This window comes from Euleptes europaea, chromosome 8 (genome assembly GCF_029931775.1).
Source record: "Euleptes europaea isolate rEulEur1 chromosome 8, rEulEur1.hap1, whole genome shotgun sequence".
Taxonomy (NCBI): domain Eukaryota; kingdom Metazoa; phylum Chordata; class Lepidosauria; order Squamata; family Sphaerodactylidae; genus Euleptes; species Euleptes europaea.
Window position 1 is genome coordinate 25,364,764 of NC_079319.1, and position 16,944 is coordinate 25,381,707.

Consider the following 16,944-nt stretch of genomic DNA (forward strand, 5'->3'; position numbering starts at 1 on the left):
ATTGTTTTGTTACAATATCTGTTTTAGGTGAGGGTCATATGGGGGCCCAGAAGGAATTTCTGTCCAGAGGCCCATGATGGTTCTTGGCAGCCTCATTTACTTCCAACAGCTTGAAGACTGGACACGGTGATGGGTTATCAACATGTAACCAAACCTACCACGCAGGGTTTTTTTTAAAAAAAATCTTTTACTCCAAAGCAAAGAAATGAATGTGGTAATCTTTAAGTGATTTATTGGTTTTAAAAGCAAGGGAAGTAATAATAATCTGTACTGAGGAATCTTTTAATAACTTCATTTTGAAACAGGACTCATCCGATGTGCAGCTACTGTAATGAACTACAGTGACTTTTAAACTTACAGCTTTCACGTAAAAAGTTCCCCAATGGCTAGTAACATTATATTAAAAGAAAACCTTTTTAACAATATGCAAATTTTAAACTTACTGTAGTTTTTAATACTTCCCTTGAGACAAAGATATCAATTTTCAGCAAAAAGAAAGAATTTAAAGAAAATATCACACACTCAGCAGCAGGACACATGAGAAAGTATGTTTTACAGTACCATATGTGCAGCAAATGTTTCTTAAATAAATTTTTAACTACAACTGGCTGAAGATGAAACACTTTTATAATTGCATTTTTATTGCAGTACTTTTGAAATATAAACAAATGCTTTGACACAAGCGTTCCAATAATTAGCAGCTACCAACATCAGAGCAAAGAGAAAATGGGTTGGATTTAGAGATTCCCTTGGCTAGGTGAGAACTTCTCCCCATTAGCAGATGTTACATGACAACTACCATTATCATCATGCCAAGCAGGACGGTATTGTTTACTCTATCTTTACAAATTTGGTTACTTATTTGTGCTAACATAAAATTACTATGTGAATTAATTTTAAAGGTATTTTTTAAAAGATCTAACCTACAAAGTAGCTATTTTTTTCAGATCCTGCCCTTAAAAACAGATGTCCTAACATATGCCTATATAGGTAAACAGATTAAAAAGCTATCAATTTAATTATTATTCTCTGGAGTGAAATAAAACCTACTATAGCTAGGGGAATATGCCATACATTAAAACTCAATTTGGAAAAAAACCAATACAAATTTAGGAAGAGGCAGTGTTTGCTATGCAGCAGCATGATGTGGAAAAGATTCTGCCCTCCCTGAACTATGTTAAAATACCGTACATTCTTGTTTTACCTTGTTTGTTCATCTTGATTCAGACTAGGTCAATGTGTTTAGTTAAATCCGACATATTGTTAAACCAATTCTAATTACTGTTTCTGGATGAAAGCATGCATTGATCCGCCAAGCCAAGGTACAATATAACCACACCAAGCATGTCCACCGGCTTGCTATGAAATAATAGCAGCATATTCCCTTAGGAACAAGCAACCCATTTCATTACAATCAACACCTCCTATTGATTGAAAGTACATAGCAGCGAGCAGCTGGCTACACAGGTTTATACAGAGTCCCAAATTGTAATGCTGGAAACTACCAAGTATTTCCAAAAATTATTTTTTTTATTACTCATATCCTGTACAATAAAATCAGATTAGTTCATTTTTTCCAAAACAAGACCAGTAATCTGCTACTAGAACCCAGTGACTACTTTTAAGAAAAGAGAACGGAAGAAAAGCCTGGATAAGTGGATAAGTTTAAGTCGGCACTTACAAAGTTCTTCTTTGTTCATTTTGAAATGCCTATCTATGTGAGAATAGTCTATGTGAGAAGCAAAAGTAGAAGGTGACAGAAATAGAATCAAAAGTCTAAATACAACGTTCCAGCGACTAGCACATAGAGACAAAGAGACCTATTATAATAACCAGTGTAAAGAAATAGAAGAGAACAAAAAAAAAGGAAGAACAAGAGATCTGTTCCACAAGATCCAAGAAAGCAAAGGGAAATTTAAAGCACGGTTAGGCATGCTGAAAGATCAGCATGGAAATACATTAACTGAACAGGACAAAATAAAGAAAAGGTGGGAACAATACACTGAAGAACTATACAGAAGAGATTAAAGGATAAAAGATTCTTTCCAAGAAGAATATTTGAAGAAGAACCTACAGTTTTAGAAAGTGAAGTGAAAGCTGCATTGAGAGCAATCGGGAGAAACAAATCACCAGGAACAGATGGGATATCAATAGAGCTATTCCAAGCCACAGAAACGGAGTCCATCAAAATCTTGACAAGAATATGCCAACAGATATGGAAAACAAAACAATGGCCCACAGACTGGAAACGATCCATTTATATTCCAATTCCCAAGAAAGGAGACATCAAAGATTGCAGCAACTATCTGACCATCGCATTAATTTCTCATGCAAGTAAAGTGATGCTCAAAATCTTACAGCAAAGGCTGTTACCATATATGGAACGAGAAATACCTGATGTTCAAGCTGGTTTCAGAAAAGGAAGAGGAACTAGAGATCATACTGCAAATATATGCTGGTTACTGGAGAATACAAGAGAATTTCAGAAGAAAATCAGCTTGTGTTTCATAGATTACAGCAAAGCTTTTGACTGTGTAGATCATGAAAAGCTATGGCTGGTTTTAAAGGAAATGGGTGTGCTACTACATCTGATCATTTTGATGCACAACCTGTACTCTGGACAAGAGGCCAGAACAGAATATGGAGAAACGGAATGGTTTCCAATTGGTAAAGGTGTCAGACAAGGATGTATTTTATCTCCCTATCTCTTCAATCTATATGCAGAACATATAATTAGGAAAGATGGATTAGATTTAGATGAAGGTGGAGTGAAAATTGGAGGGAGGAACATTAATAATTTGAGATATGCTGATGACACTACATTATTGGCAGAAAATAGTGAAGATTTGAAACGACTACTGCTGAAAGTTAAAAGAGAAAGTGCCAAAGCAGGACTACAGCTGAACATCAAGAAAACAAAAGTAATGACTACAGGAGAATTACACAACTTTAAGGTTGACAATGAGGAAATTGAAATTGTTCAAGTCTTTCTGTTCCTTGGCTCCACCATCAACCAAAAGGGAGACTGCAGCCAAGAAATCAGAAGGAGATTGAGACTGGGAAGGGCAGCCATGAAGGAGCTAGAAAAGATTTTGAAGTGTAAGGATGTGTCACTGGCCACCAAGACTAGATTAATTCATGCCATCGTCTTCCCTATTACTATGTATGGGTGTGAAAGCTGGACAGTGAAGAAAGCTGATAGGAAGAAAATAAGATTCCTTTGAAATGTGGTGTTGGAGGAGAGTGTTACGGATTCCGTGGACTGCCAAAAAAAACAAATCAGTGGGTTATAGATCAAATCAAGCCTGAACTGACCCTAGAAGCTAAAATGACTAAACAGAGGCTATCGTATTTTGGTCACATCATGAGACGACAAGAGTCACTGGAAAAGACAGTCATGGTGGGAAAAGTTGAGGGCAGCAGGAAAAGAGGAAGACCCAACAAGAGGTGGATTGACTCAATTAAGGAAGCCACAGCCTTCAATTTGCAAGATCTGAGCAAGGCTGTCAAAGGTAGGACATTTTGGAGGACTTTCATTCATAGGGTCGCCATGAGTCGGAAGCGACTTGACGGCACTTAACACACACACATGTGAGAAAGATAACACTTGCATTATATCTACCCTATTACTTGCATTATATCTACCCTATTACTTGCCATTTAATTCCCATCGTACATCTGTTTAGCACTCTTTCAGAAGCCAAATCATTTGTATGATCTTCAGCACAATTTCAAGGCATGGTTTCTATTTTTTTCATCTCGAAAAACTACATTAACACAGTTTCTGAATTTTTTAAATTAAAAATTACTTCATGGAATAAGATAGAGAAAATAGTCCCTTGCCCAAAAAGCTACTTCCTTATGGAATGTCTTGCTATAAGGTTTTTTTTTTTTTTTTTTTTGCAGTACTAGAAACATGCAGGAAACTGAATGATCACATTGCCAAATTATGTGAGCATACTCTCTTGGCATGAGGCAGTAGCACAGAATACACGTCTTCCCCTAATTTCTTCCTAATAAAGGATTCACAACAACCAGTGTTTGGAGCTGCAGAAAACTTATGAATTATTAATCAAAATTTCAATTATCAAATAGTAAATTGTATATTTTCAGTTATGCAGGTGAGTTTTCTTATACTGGCTCTTTGCTCTTTAATATAGTTTGTCTGTTTAAATATAGAATGTTGCAGCCACATGGGAGGATTTGAACAACTTTAATCGGGTATTTGACTTAAAGTAACACAACCACACACTAGAATTGTGCAAGAGTGAACAGTTTACATCGGAGTGTCACAAGTAAATTGTCATTGTATTACTGTAACTTAATAGTTCTCTCTCACCATTTTGATCTCCCTCTTTCTATTCTGTATTTGGACAACCTAATAAAGTTACCTGGTGGTTTGTATCTGTCTACATACCATTGTTTTCTCTTTGAAGATTTATTCTGCCCAATAGGGAACAGCGTATAAAACACATTTCAATTATCCCTTTTTGCCCCACGACTCATGTTTTAGTTCTTCACATGCTCTGGACATGACAGGCCTGATATGGGGGATGATTTGGGTGGCAAAGAGTGCAATCCGGAAGGGGCCCCTTGAATCAGAATAGGAGCTGGCGTGACCCTGCACTGACATAAGTGCCCATTTATCCCAGGATAAGAGGCACTTATGCTGGCATGGGGGCATTCACTCTGGTGCCAGTAAGCCACACCACTGTGCAGGGCTCTGCAGCCAGAGCAGCCACACCAGGAGCGAATTCCTGAGGGTGGGAGCCTGCGCCGGCATGTGGGGGGGGGGGATGTTTCATGGGGGCGGAGCTGCCTTTTGTCCCGGGAACACCCCCTTGAGTTAAAGCGTTGCTATGCCACCTTTTTTGGTGGTGTAGCCTTGCTGTTTTCTATGGGTGATTTACCTCTATTTTACATTTTAAATTGCTTTATTTTCTTCACAGTGCATCCACCCCCCTTCAGGAATAGGCTGCCCATTATATGTGTGTGTGTGTTAAGTGCCGTCGAGTCGCTTCCGACTCATGGCGACCCTATGAATGAAAGTCCTCCAAAATGTCCTATCTTTGACAGCCTTGCCCAGATCTTGCAAACTGAAGGCTGTGGCTTCCTTTATTGAGTCAATCCATCTCTTGTTGGGTCTTCCTCTTTTCCTGCTGCCCTCAACGTTTCCTGTCATGACGGTCTTTTCCAGTGACTCTTGTCGTCTCATGACGTGACCAAAATACGATAGCCTCAGTTTAGTCATTTTAGCTTCTAGGGTCAGTTCAGGCCTGATTTGATCTATTCTCCTCCAACACCACATTTCAAAGGAATCTATTTTCTTCCTATCAGCTTTCTTCACTGTCCAGCTTTCACACCCATACATAGTAATAGGGAATATGATGGCATGAATTAATCTAGTCTTGGTGGCCAGAGTCACATCCTTACACTTCAAAATCTTTTCTAGCTCCTTCATGGCTGCCCTTCCCAGTCTCAATCTCCTTCTAATTTCTTGGCTGCAGTCTCCCTTTTGGTTGATGGTGGAGCCAAGGAATAGAAAATCTTGAACAATTTCAATTTCCTCATTGTCAACCTTAAAGTTGTGTAATTCTCCTGTAGTCATTACTTTTGTTTTCTTGATGTTCAGCTGTAGTCCTGCTTTGGCACTTTCTCTTTTAACTTTCAGCAGTAGTCGTTTCAAATCTTCACTATTTTCTGCCAATAATGTAGTGTCATCAGCATATCTCAAATTATTAATGTTCCTCCCTCCAATTTTCACTCCACCTTCATCTAAATCTAATCCATCTTTCCTAATTATATGTTCTGCATATAGATTGAAGAGATAGGGAGATAAAATACATCCTTGTCTGACACCTTTACCAATTGGAAACCATTCCGTTTCTCCATATTCTGTTCTAACTGTGGCCTCTTGTCCAGAGTACAGGTTGTGCATCAAAACGATCAGATATAGTGGCACACACATTTCCTTTAAAACCAGCCATAGCTTTTCATGATCCACAGTCAAAAGCTTTGCTGTAATCTATGAAATACAAGCTGATTTTCTTCTGAAATACTCTAGTACGATCCAGTAACCAGCGTATATTTGCAATATGATCTCTAGTGCCTCTTCCTTTACTGAAACCAGCTTGAACATCAGGCACATTATATATATTTTTTAAAAGATCAATTATTTAGAATACTCAGATGATGTTATCTGGTTTTAGTAATTATTAATTTTGAATCAATTCGTTCTAAAACCAAGTTATGCAATTGAGTCAAGAATATGATCACTTGGCTATAACTGATTAACTGGATGATTGGCATACTTGCCATTGTGAAAAATATTTAAAATGTTTTGTTACATCTGCACATTCAGAATCCTTATTACAAAGAATACTACATGATCAAATGCATACAAAGGCCAAAAGCTGTAGCCTCAGAGGAAAAATTATTGTAACTCTATCTGCTATATGAGAATGAGGGGGGGGAAGTCAAGGCTACATGGGAGGAAAACCCTGGAATCAGAGGACAGGCAAGTAGTCTTTTTTCTGGGCTTGAGTCCAGCAACAACAAGCAAAAGATGACTATACTTGCTGAGCTAAAAATTTCTGAATGAGTACTGGAACAAACTCTATTAGCCCTCCAACCTTTGGCCTAAAGCACTGAAGATCAGCTTAAATTGGGAATTCCTTTTTTTTATTATTAAATTTTTCTTATTATAACCATTAAAAAGTTATGAAACCATGTCACACACATGAATACAATAGTAATCAGATATTAAACAACCAATTAATATCGAGGTACCCATTAAACTACCAGTCAACTACTTTTGAAACTCAAGGATAAAAACTGTCTTATAATTTTATTATATGTCCTAAATCAGATAATACCCATCAATAGTTTTTTTCAAAATATATCTAGGGATTATAAACTGAATAGTCTCTTCTGGTTTAACGCTATTCCAGTAACTTACACATGGATACCATCTTTGCACTTCATCCGGAAGAAGAGTAGAAAGGGTAACAGAATGCAGATGTCTGCTGCCCCTTCCCTTTACCTGCCCTGCTCTTCTCTCCACCACCATACCTTCCCCACCACATCCATTATGGATCATATTATTAATTACGTTTAAACCATACTAAAGATCCTGCTCTAACGATTCTGTCTATGCAATATATTTTGACTAGATTAAAAGACAATGGGTTGGATCCAGAAAACCATCAGCAAAACATGCTGTTGGATTCAGATCTCCTCACCCCAACCACCTTTTTTGACCCTAGGCAAATTGCTGAGTTTGCAACACTTGTATGGACTAATAGTAACATAAGTTGGGGAGAGGTGGGGAAGTGGCTGAAATCATTCCACTTCTTTCTCCTCTTCAATGCAGTCCCACAACCATACAATATTAGTCCATGTGGGCCTCACAGCACCAAGACAGAAAGGAGTACCTGGGGGGGAGAAGAATGATCCACAGTCCTTGAAGCCATGGATTAATAGATCCAACCGATTACTACCAAAATAATAGTACCATTGATTGGAATTCCTTGGTTGGAATGAACACTTACTTACATCAGATGGATTGAGTCAATAAAGAAAGCGACAACCCTCAATTTGCAAGACCTGAGCAAGGTCGTTAACAATAGGGCATTTTGGAGGTCATTAATTCACAGGGTTGCCATATGTCAGAAGCGACTTGATGGCACATAACACACGCACAGACCTATCACCAGTTTACTACTATCATGAATGGTCTCTGTAGTTTTCTTCATTACATTTTAATTTTACATAATTACATCTCACCTTGTGCTTCAAACAGTTCATGGCTCTTTGATCTAGCCTCTTTAAAAAAAAATCATATACAATGTCTTCCCAGGAAGGACTCACTACATATATTTGATGAAGTGGGCTCTAATACTCAAACACTTATACTAGCATACAAATGTATTAAGCAGATACCACAAGACTCCAGGTTTTTTTCTGCTACAGGCTAACATGGCCATCCCTCTGGAATTATTACCTCATGTTGTTCTGGGCAGACTCAGTACTGGGAGTGGCCTCATTGTGTACACTGATGCCAGGATTATACACTGCTAAGGCAGCCCCACTGCAGCGGAAGGAAAACATTCAGCACTGGCAGAGATTCAGCCATGACGCTTCTCCTCATAGAGCAGATAAAGGCATATGGATTCCTGTCTTCTTTGTGTTTGGGAATGGTGGTGGTCAGCGCAACACTAGATTTCCATGGGAACTAAGTGAAGGGATTAATGCCTACCACCTGCTGGTACCATGCTGTCTTAATACTGATCTAATTCTGCAATTACTGCAGCATCGACTATATTAAAAAGCAATGACAAATCATAGTATGCCATTAAAAGAACAAGTCCTGGAAGTCCTCAGAGTCACACTTTCCCATTCCTCCTCTCATTTGCTGTTCAGGTGTCTAAAGTCTTTTGGCTCAAACAAACCACAGCAATAAACCAAGGCTTATTGTTTTGCCTATAATCCAGAATAAAACTGTGATTTGGAATACTAGCTTGTAGGTGAAAGGCCAAAGCATGATTTGGACATCATGACCAACTGTGTTTTGTTGGGAATCAGGAAGTCCTTAATATCCATGACACATATGAGAGGAGAGAGAGGAAGGAGGAACTGTGCAAGCCTGATGACTTCCGAAGCTTGTTCTTATACAAACAAAAATAAAAAATAAAAAAAAATAGTTTTCACTGCATATGAAATGCTGCCATAGAGGAAAAAGCGATTATCAGTTCTATTTCCTAATTTATTTCACAGTACTTTACATATCTATATCTCTGTGTTGGTAACTATTTAATACATATATTCACGTAGCAATCAACCTAATCTACAAAAAGATTAATGATACTACCGTATATACTTGCGTATAAGCCGAGTTTTTCAGCCCCCCAAAAAAGGGTTGAAAAATCCCAACTCGGCTTATATGCGGGTCAATACGGTAGGTGGAGGGAGGGGGGGACTTGCTGCCGCCGCCGCCGCCTCCAGCACACCTTCCCCCGGGCCAGGAGCGGCCTGCGCAGCCTCCTGTGTGCCGGGGGGGCGTTGCTGCCTCCGCCTCCAGCGCGCTTCCCCCGACCCAGGAGCGGCCTGCAGGAGCGGCCTGCGCGCCGGGGGGGGGGCGCTGCCGCCTCCGCCTCCAGCACGCTTCCCCCGGGCCGGGAGCGGCCTGCAGGGCCTCCTGCGCGCCGGGGGGGGCGCCGCCTCCGCCTCCATCATGCTTCCCTGGGCCAGGAGAGGCCTGCAGGAGCGGCCTGCGCGCCGGGGGGGGGCGCCGCCACCGCTGCCCCTCCAGCACGCTTCCCCCAGGCCAGGAGCGGCCTGCACGCCAGGGGGGGTGCCACCGCCGCCTCCAGCGCGCTTCCCCCGGCCCAGGAGTGGCCTGCACGCCGGGGGGGCACCGGAGCTGCCTCCAGCACGCTTCCCCCGGCCCAGGAGCGGCCTGCAGGAGCAGCCTGTGCGCCGGGGGGGGCGCCGCCGCCAGCACGCTTTCCCCAGGCCAGGAGTGGCCTGCAGGGCCTCCTGCGCGCCGGGGGGGGCGCCCCGCAGCCGCCGCCTCCAGCACGCTTCCTTGGGCCAGGAGCGCCCTGCAGGAGCGGCCTACGCACCGGGGGGCGCCGCCTCCTCCTCCAGCGCGCTTCCCCCATCCAGGAGCGGCCTGCAGGAGCGGCCTGCGCGCTGGGGGGGGCAACGATGCCGCCGCCTCCAGCGCACTTCCCCAGCCCAAGAGCGGCCTGCACGCCGGGGGGGGCGCCGGCGCCGCCTCCAGCGTGCTTCCCCCGGCCCAGGAGCGGCCTGCAGGAGCGGCCTGTGCGCCGGGGGGGCCCGCCTCCTCCAGCGCGCTTCCCCGGCCCAGGAGCGGCCTGCAGGAGTGGCCTGCGAGCCGGGGGGGGGGTGCCGCCAGTGCCGCCGCCTCCAGCACGCTTCCCCCAGGCCAGGAGCCGCCTGCGCTGACTCCTGCGCGCCAGGGGGGCCGCCGCCGCCAGCTGATCGCCGCCTCTCCCGGTAAGTAGGTGGTTCAGGGGCTCTTCCCCCTCCCCCCCTAGGGGTGGGTCTGGAGGGCCCGGGAGGCCGGGTGGGAGGGCGACCCGGGGGTTGTATAAGCCGACCCTCGGCTTATACGTGGGTGCCTAATTTTTCCCCATTTTTGGGGTGAAATTAGGCACCTCGGCTTATACGCGGGTCGGCTTATACACGAGTATATACGGTATGTAATTTGGAGCACTTGCTTGCACTGTCTGAGCTGTCAGCATTTTTTTTTTAAGTTTCCACTTCTTAATCCTACCCTCTGATGGCCAACCACATGTGACATATTACTTTGCCCTAAAAAGCAGCTGTGGGGTGCTTATTGTTTATGTATTTGAGGCATTTGTACACTGCTTTTCCTTTACAACTCATTGTAAAGGATCATTGTTTCCAACAATAATACAAAGTGCCCTAAAACCATTATCAAAAAAGTCCTTCCTCCATAGCTACTTTAAGGCCTTGTGTGAAAACAAAAGGTGCTCATACTGTGCTTGTGTTCTTTCCCCTCTAACAGCAATTAAATTGCTCTGGAAGAGCCAGTTTTGACTAGGGAAATAGTGCAGGGGGAACAGTTAATTTCCCTTTCCATAGTGCCATGGCCCTTATTCGTCTTAGCCCCCACCCCCAAATGCATTTTAGGGCTAAATGTTATGTCTGGAGTTCTGATCACAGAACTCCAGAGTCACATGTAGTTAAGTAGCCAATTTTATAGTGATATTTCCTACTACTGATTTCAATGCTGCAGTTCATACTGCCATCTCTAATGATGTTATTTCATATAAGCAATGAAGTATGTTACCCAAAGTTCTGCAAATACAGTTTGAAAAGTGCAAATATTACAGTAATACCATATATTGGATGTATATAATTTGGAATTATTTTTAAAGTAGAAAAATGAAAGCTACTTTGCAGATTTATGTCAGAAATAAAGTTGAGATTTTCACTGCTAACTCAAAGCATACTACCTAGGGGATTCCATAACAGTTCATAAAATGCCTTTGTTTTTAAAAACTATGGCCTGTTGTGTATATAGAACATATGTATCATGAGATGTGTGTACTTTAAGCACCTCTGGAATGTGAAATCTCAAAATCCAAATAAAGCAGGTGGTATAATTTAAAAGAGAAAGAGAGAGAGAGCTGAAGCTTAATGACATTACCAGGTTATCCTACCAGACTAGTTCCCACTCATTGCATGACTTCAATGCAGCTCTCAGTCCTCATGCTGATTTCGATTTAGTTCAAGTGCTATTTGATGTATTTCATCTGGAGTTTTATTCACTTCATACTACACTTCATTTAACAATGCGGCTGCTGCACTCATTTATTTCTACTTCATTACCCTCAAATTATTTTTTTATTGAGATTCGTAGCATAAATTAATGTTTTTTGTAATAAGTTCATGAACAAAACAAAGTTCAAAGGCAAGAATTTAATCCAGTTCAATCATTAAGCCAGTGCTGCAAAATAAATAAATAAATATTTTCTTTCTGTTTTGTGTTAACATTGCTTAATTTTATTTACATTAACATTCCCCCCTTCTGAACTAATGCATCTGTTCTAGGTCAGGTATTGTACCATATACTATAGTTGGAAAATATAAATACAAAAACATTGTCAATAAAAATATATTTTTAGCAAATATTGGATAATTTAGGGGTCTTGATTGAGTACATCTGAAGTACAAGGACACTTTGGCTTGGACCTGAACTATGACAACCTGTACTCTATGGATTGAGGCTTGCCAGGCTTTCTTCGCATGGCAGTCTCTTACGCTCCCAAAAAAATTACTTTTGAGAACTGGAGGGCCTTCTGGAATAACTAGGGATATCATACAGGAACAATGGAGAAACAGGCAAAAGCCAACGGCTTTCCCCTTCCCCTTGCACGAGCAGAAGTCCCTTCCATTTGCACAACGGCATGTATGAAGGGTGGTGGCAAGTGCGCTCAAGTCACAGCTGACTTTTGCTGACCCTGTAGGGTTTTCAAGGCAAGAGATGTCCAGAGGTGGCTTGCCTCTGTGTAACGACTCGACTTCCTTGGTGGTCTCCCATTCAAATACTAACCAGAGCTAAGATCTGATGAGATCAGGCTAGCCTGGGCCATTCAGGTCAGGGCATGTATGAATCCAGTCTTTCAATTTTATTATGCACATATACAACTAAAATCTGCCCATCCATTATTAAACCAGGACTCCAGAGACTACTGAATAGAGATATGTGAGGGCAGTAGGACATTATTTGAATATAAGCATCAGGTTGTCTCCACATTAATGCAGGCACGTGAAGTACTTTGTCTTCGAAAACCCTTGTCAAGATACATAATCAACCTGACATCATCAGTTCTTGTAGGTTATCCGGGCTGTGTGATCGTGGTCTTGGTATTTTCTTTCCTGACGTTTCGCCAGCAGCTGTGGCAGGCATCTTCAGAGGAGTAACATTGAAGGACAGTGTCTCTCAGTGTCAAGTGTGAAGGAAGAGTAATATATAGTCAGAAGGGGGTTGGGTTTGAGCTGAGTCATTGTCCTGCAAAGTATCAAAGGTAATATGCTATTCATTGTCCTGTAAGTATCAAGATAATGTGCTAATGAGGGTGTGGTATGTTAATGTGGAACCATTGTATCCTGAAGTGATCTGTTAACATGTGGAATCCAAAGCTAATCCGCATGGCTATTGTGGACTGACCAAACAGGACACAGGGTCTTATTCCAAGACACTGAAATACTGGACAATTCTACCAACTATTTTGTCAGATTGCACAGAGAAGCCATTGAAATTCATAAACATCAGCACAACTTTAACAGAAAAGAGAGTTTAAGAATGAATAAGGCTTGGCTTCCTGTCCTGAAAACCTCCAGACTAACAAAGACTACAGTCCACAATAGCCATGCGGATTAGTTTTGGATTCAACATGTTAACAGATCACTTCAGGATACAATAGTTCCACATTAACATACCACACCCTCATTATCACATTATCTTGATACTTACAGTACAATGAATAGCACATTACCTTTGATACTTTGCAGGACAATGACTCAGCTCAAACCCAACCCCCTTCTGACCATATATTACTCTTCCTTCACACTTGACACTGAGAGACACTGTCCTTCAATGTTACTCCTCTGAAGATGCCTGCCACAGCTGCTGGCGAAACGTCAGGAAAGAAAAAACCAAGACCACGGTCACACAGCCAGGATAACCTACAAGAACCGATGAACTCTGACCGTGAAAGCCTTCGACAATATTTTTAACCTTACATCAGTTTAAATTCTTGTCTGTTGCACCAAAATATTTCCTTTACACAGAGAAAGGGTAATTGTTCCACTATAAAGCAAGCTATTTAAATTACATTATTTTATTGTTTTGTGACACGCCAATGAAATATATGACCAAGAAAAAATAAATTACCACCACCTGTTGGTTTACCAATTACAATAATGAGTTTGTTAAGAACCATAGCTATTAGTCACAAAGCAGCATATCCTCCCCACTCTCTCAAACAGTATATAAAAACAGACTATTGTAAATATGCTGTTTTAGTAGAACCTGTGTGAATAAACATTTATTTCAAGAGCTATTTAAAGAAAGAAAAGGGCTGGGGAAAGAAACACATTGCACCTTTTTAGAATTATGAAAATAATGTTAATGGACTACTTATCCCTGGATCAGAACAGCATTGTAAATAAGGAACACACTCGTCCCCAGATAATTTAATATGCTGCTCATGATTTCACTACTGACTTGAATAAAGAGATTTTCAAAACACTTTAGTCTTGGTATAAATATGGTATTCATCTCAGAAAATCTAAGACAAGTTATAAGAAAGGGCCACTAAATATTAATTATAGCTGCAGCAATATGCCCACAAAAGATCAATACCTGATACCATAGCAAATCAACACATACATCTAAATATTGGAAAGTATGGTTTGAATTTTAGATATTGTAAAGCAAAGTTCAACTTATGCATCAGGGTTTCCTGCCTTTCTGTTCCTTTTGAGGGTTAGGAAATCTTCTAGTCTACAACAGCATGGGATGTGGGCAGGAAGCTGCAAAAAAAAAAATAGAATTTCCCCTCATCCTACTACTATACTTTTCACCCATCCAAAGGGAACTTTGGATTAAACTCCATATAAATAATAATAAGAGTTGGTTGTTATAAGAGGCACCTTGTGAGGTAGGTGGGGCTGAGAGAGTTCTGAGAGAACTGTGACTGGCCCAAGGTCTCCAGCAGGCTTCATGTGAAAGAGTGGGGAATCGAACCCAGCTCTCCAGATTAGACTCCGCTGCTTACCGCTCTTAACCACTACACCACTCTGGCTCTCATTAAGGACACAGAACATGTGAAAGGTCATAATAGTCACTATATATTTTGTGTCTTATTTTTTATATATTACTGACTCTTTAAGACATAACCTACAGGAAGTCTGAGAAAAGAGAAGGAAGAAGCAGAATCATGTACTGAAGTGATTTTAGTTCTGAAGGTGTTATAGTTCATGTCTGGTATATTCTTAAGAAATAAAATGGATGTTTATGACATTTCCTGCCCTTCCCCTGACTGGAATGTAACAAATGCACGTGCCAATACTTTATATTAAGCATCTAATACTTACCAACACTTTGGAAGCTGGAGCATTTTGCCATAAAAAGCAGTACTGAATGGGGGAACAACTGAGGCTGGTGAGCTGTACAACCCATTAATATCCAAGGAGGATAGCCCTGCCTGAAAACCAAATATCTGAAACAAATCAAAAGATCAAGCTATAAGAACAGTAAGAGCAGAGCATGATGTGTTAATTTTTATACTAAAGCTAATCACTTTTTATTTTTTAAATGTATTTGACAGTATGAATTATCAGTAGGACAGCATGTTTCTACAAAAATTAAAATATATTATGTCAGAGAAAGGATGCCTACAGCATATTTAAACAACTGGCTCAAACAGCAATCCAACCCAAGCTCAGTAATTTAATTTTTGTTTGTTTTAATTATGACGGTGATTATAATAATTTTATATTCTGCCCTCCCTCACTAAGGTGGGCTCAGGGTGGATCGCAACAGATAAAATACATAACAATTGTACCACAATAAGTATCACATTAAAAACATAATCATAACCTTAAAATTACAGCGCCAGTCAGCAATTCCTCAATGTTAATATAGTAATATAAACAATCAAAGACATACACAGCCTGCTTAAAACAAAACAGCAGCCAAAAAAGAGGGCTGGAAAAAAGCCCGGAGGAGGCAAAATGGGCAGGAGGTATTTTCAGGAGCCCAGGCCAGCCAATGGAACACCGTAGATGAAAAATTGTTGCTGTCCTCAACCATAGGCCTGACAGAACATCTCTATCTTGCAGGTCCTACAGAGCTGAGAAAGGTCCTTTATGGCCCAAGTCTTCTTAGACAGAGAGTTCCATAGGGTTGCCAGGTCCCTCTTCACCACTGGCAGGAGGTTTTTGGGGCAGAGCCTGAAGAGGGCAGGGTTTGGGAAGGGGAGGGACTTCAACGCCATAGAGTCCAATTGCCAAAGCAGCCATTTTCTCCAGGTGAATAAATCTCTATCGGCTGGAGATCAGTTGTATTAGGAGGAGTTCTCCAGGTAGTACCTGGAGGTTGGCAACCCTAGAGTTCCACCAGATAGGGGCCACTACTGAAAAGGCAGTAGTCCTCATCGAAGACATCTGGATAATCTTTGGGCCAGGGATCTCATGGAGATTATCCAAAGAAAAGTGCAACGCTCTCTGGGGGGTATAGCGGGACAGGCGATATATATATAATGATTTTTGATAGTAACCAAATGTCTACATAAAGTTCTAGGAAGTCAAAGCCATTTTCAGTGCACTAAAATAATAACACTTTTTTTTTACCTTCAGATAGCAGTGTGCATAACAATAGTGAAGTAAGTTATCGGATGGCTGGTTAAGGCTGCTGACAGTTTGTACAAGCTGTTCAGCATACATAGGTAAGGAGTGTTCCAAGACAATTTTGTTCACCAATATCTGGATACAAGGCAGAGGACGGAGAGGCTGAAGACTGGTAGTATTTAAGAAGCTGCTTGAACTCTTCAGAGAACATATTGAAAAAAGAATAGACACCCATTTAACATAACACACCCAAATTTTAAAGAAAGAACTCCTAACTTACATTTTAAAACATCTCAGTACAGATATCTGTATAATCCATTTTGCCACCACTTTGTAATATGCACAAATGTATACTCAGGAACAAATATAAAGCTATCAGAAAACAACCCCCTCTCTTCTCCTTTCTTCCCCTCTCCCACAGTTTTGGGGTATTTTAGAGTTTTATGTTGCAGATTATATATATAAAACAATTTTTAAACATTGCTATAAAGTTAATTAATGACAAAAAGTTAACCTGTATGAAATAAGCCTATATTTATTTATTCAACTTCATTTACATCCTGCCTTTCTTCTCAGTGGGGAACAAAACCAGCTTACATCATTCTCCTCTCCTCTCTTTTATACTCACAACAACCCTGTGAGGAAGGTTAAGCTGAGAGTGAGTGACTGGCCCAAGGTCACCCAGTGAACTTCCATGGCAAAGTGGGGATTTGAACCTGGGTCTCCCAGATAGTAATCCAGCACTCTAACCACTACACCACATGGTCTCTCTATATCCCAAGTTAGTGTCTATATGCAGATCCCATATCCAGTTCATAACAGACATTATTTTACCTTTTGTCCCATGATTATAGGCAGCAAGTGACACAGCAAGTTGAATTCAGCCATAGGAATTGTAACAGTGCATTTCAGAATTGTAAAGTTGGTAATTCGAGTTGGAATATATTCCTCCAAAACTGATATTTCTTCTAAACTTGGCATAGCTTGAGTTCCATCTACAAAATCTATAATTAGAGTTAAGCAAATGTAGTATAT

The 16,944-nt window shown here is 41.0% G+C and overlaps 1 protein-coding gene across 3 annotated transcripts in view; it reads right to left on the reverse strand.

Moving 5' to 3' along the window:
- Nucleotides 1–16,944, reverse strand: part of VPS13B (vacuolar protein sorting 13 homolog B) — a 410,777-nt gene that overhangs the window by 329,509 nt on the left and 64,324 nt on the right. For all 3 annotated transcript variants that reach the window (XM_056853998.1, XM_056853999.1, XM_056854000.1), the window contains exons 13-15: nt 16,744–16,913; nt 15,913–16,107; nt 14,656–14,780 (exon numbers count right to left, since the gene is read on the reverse strand). In XM_056853998.1, coding sequence (XP_056709976.1) covers nt 14,656–14,780; nt 15,913–16,107; nt 16,744–16,913 — 490 coding nt within the window. The remainder of the gene's footprint in view (nt 1–14,655; nt 14,781–15,912; nt 16,108–16,743; nt 16,914–16,944) is intronic.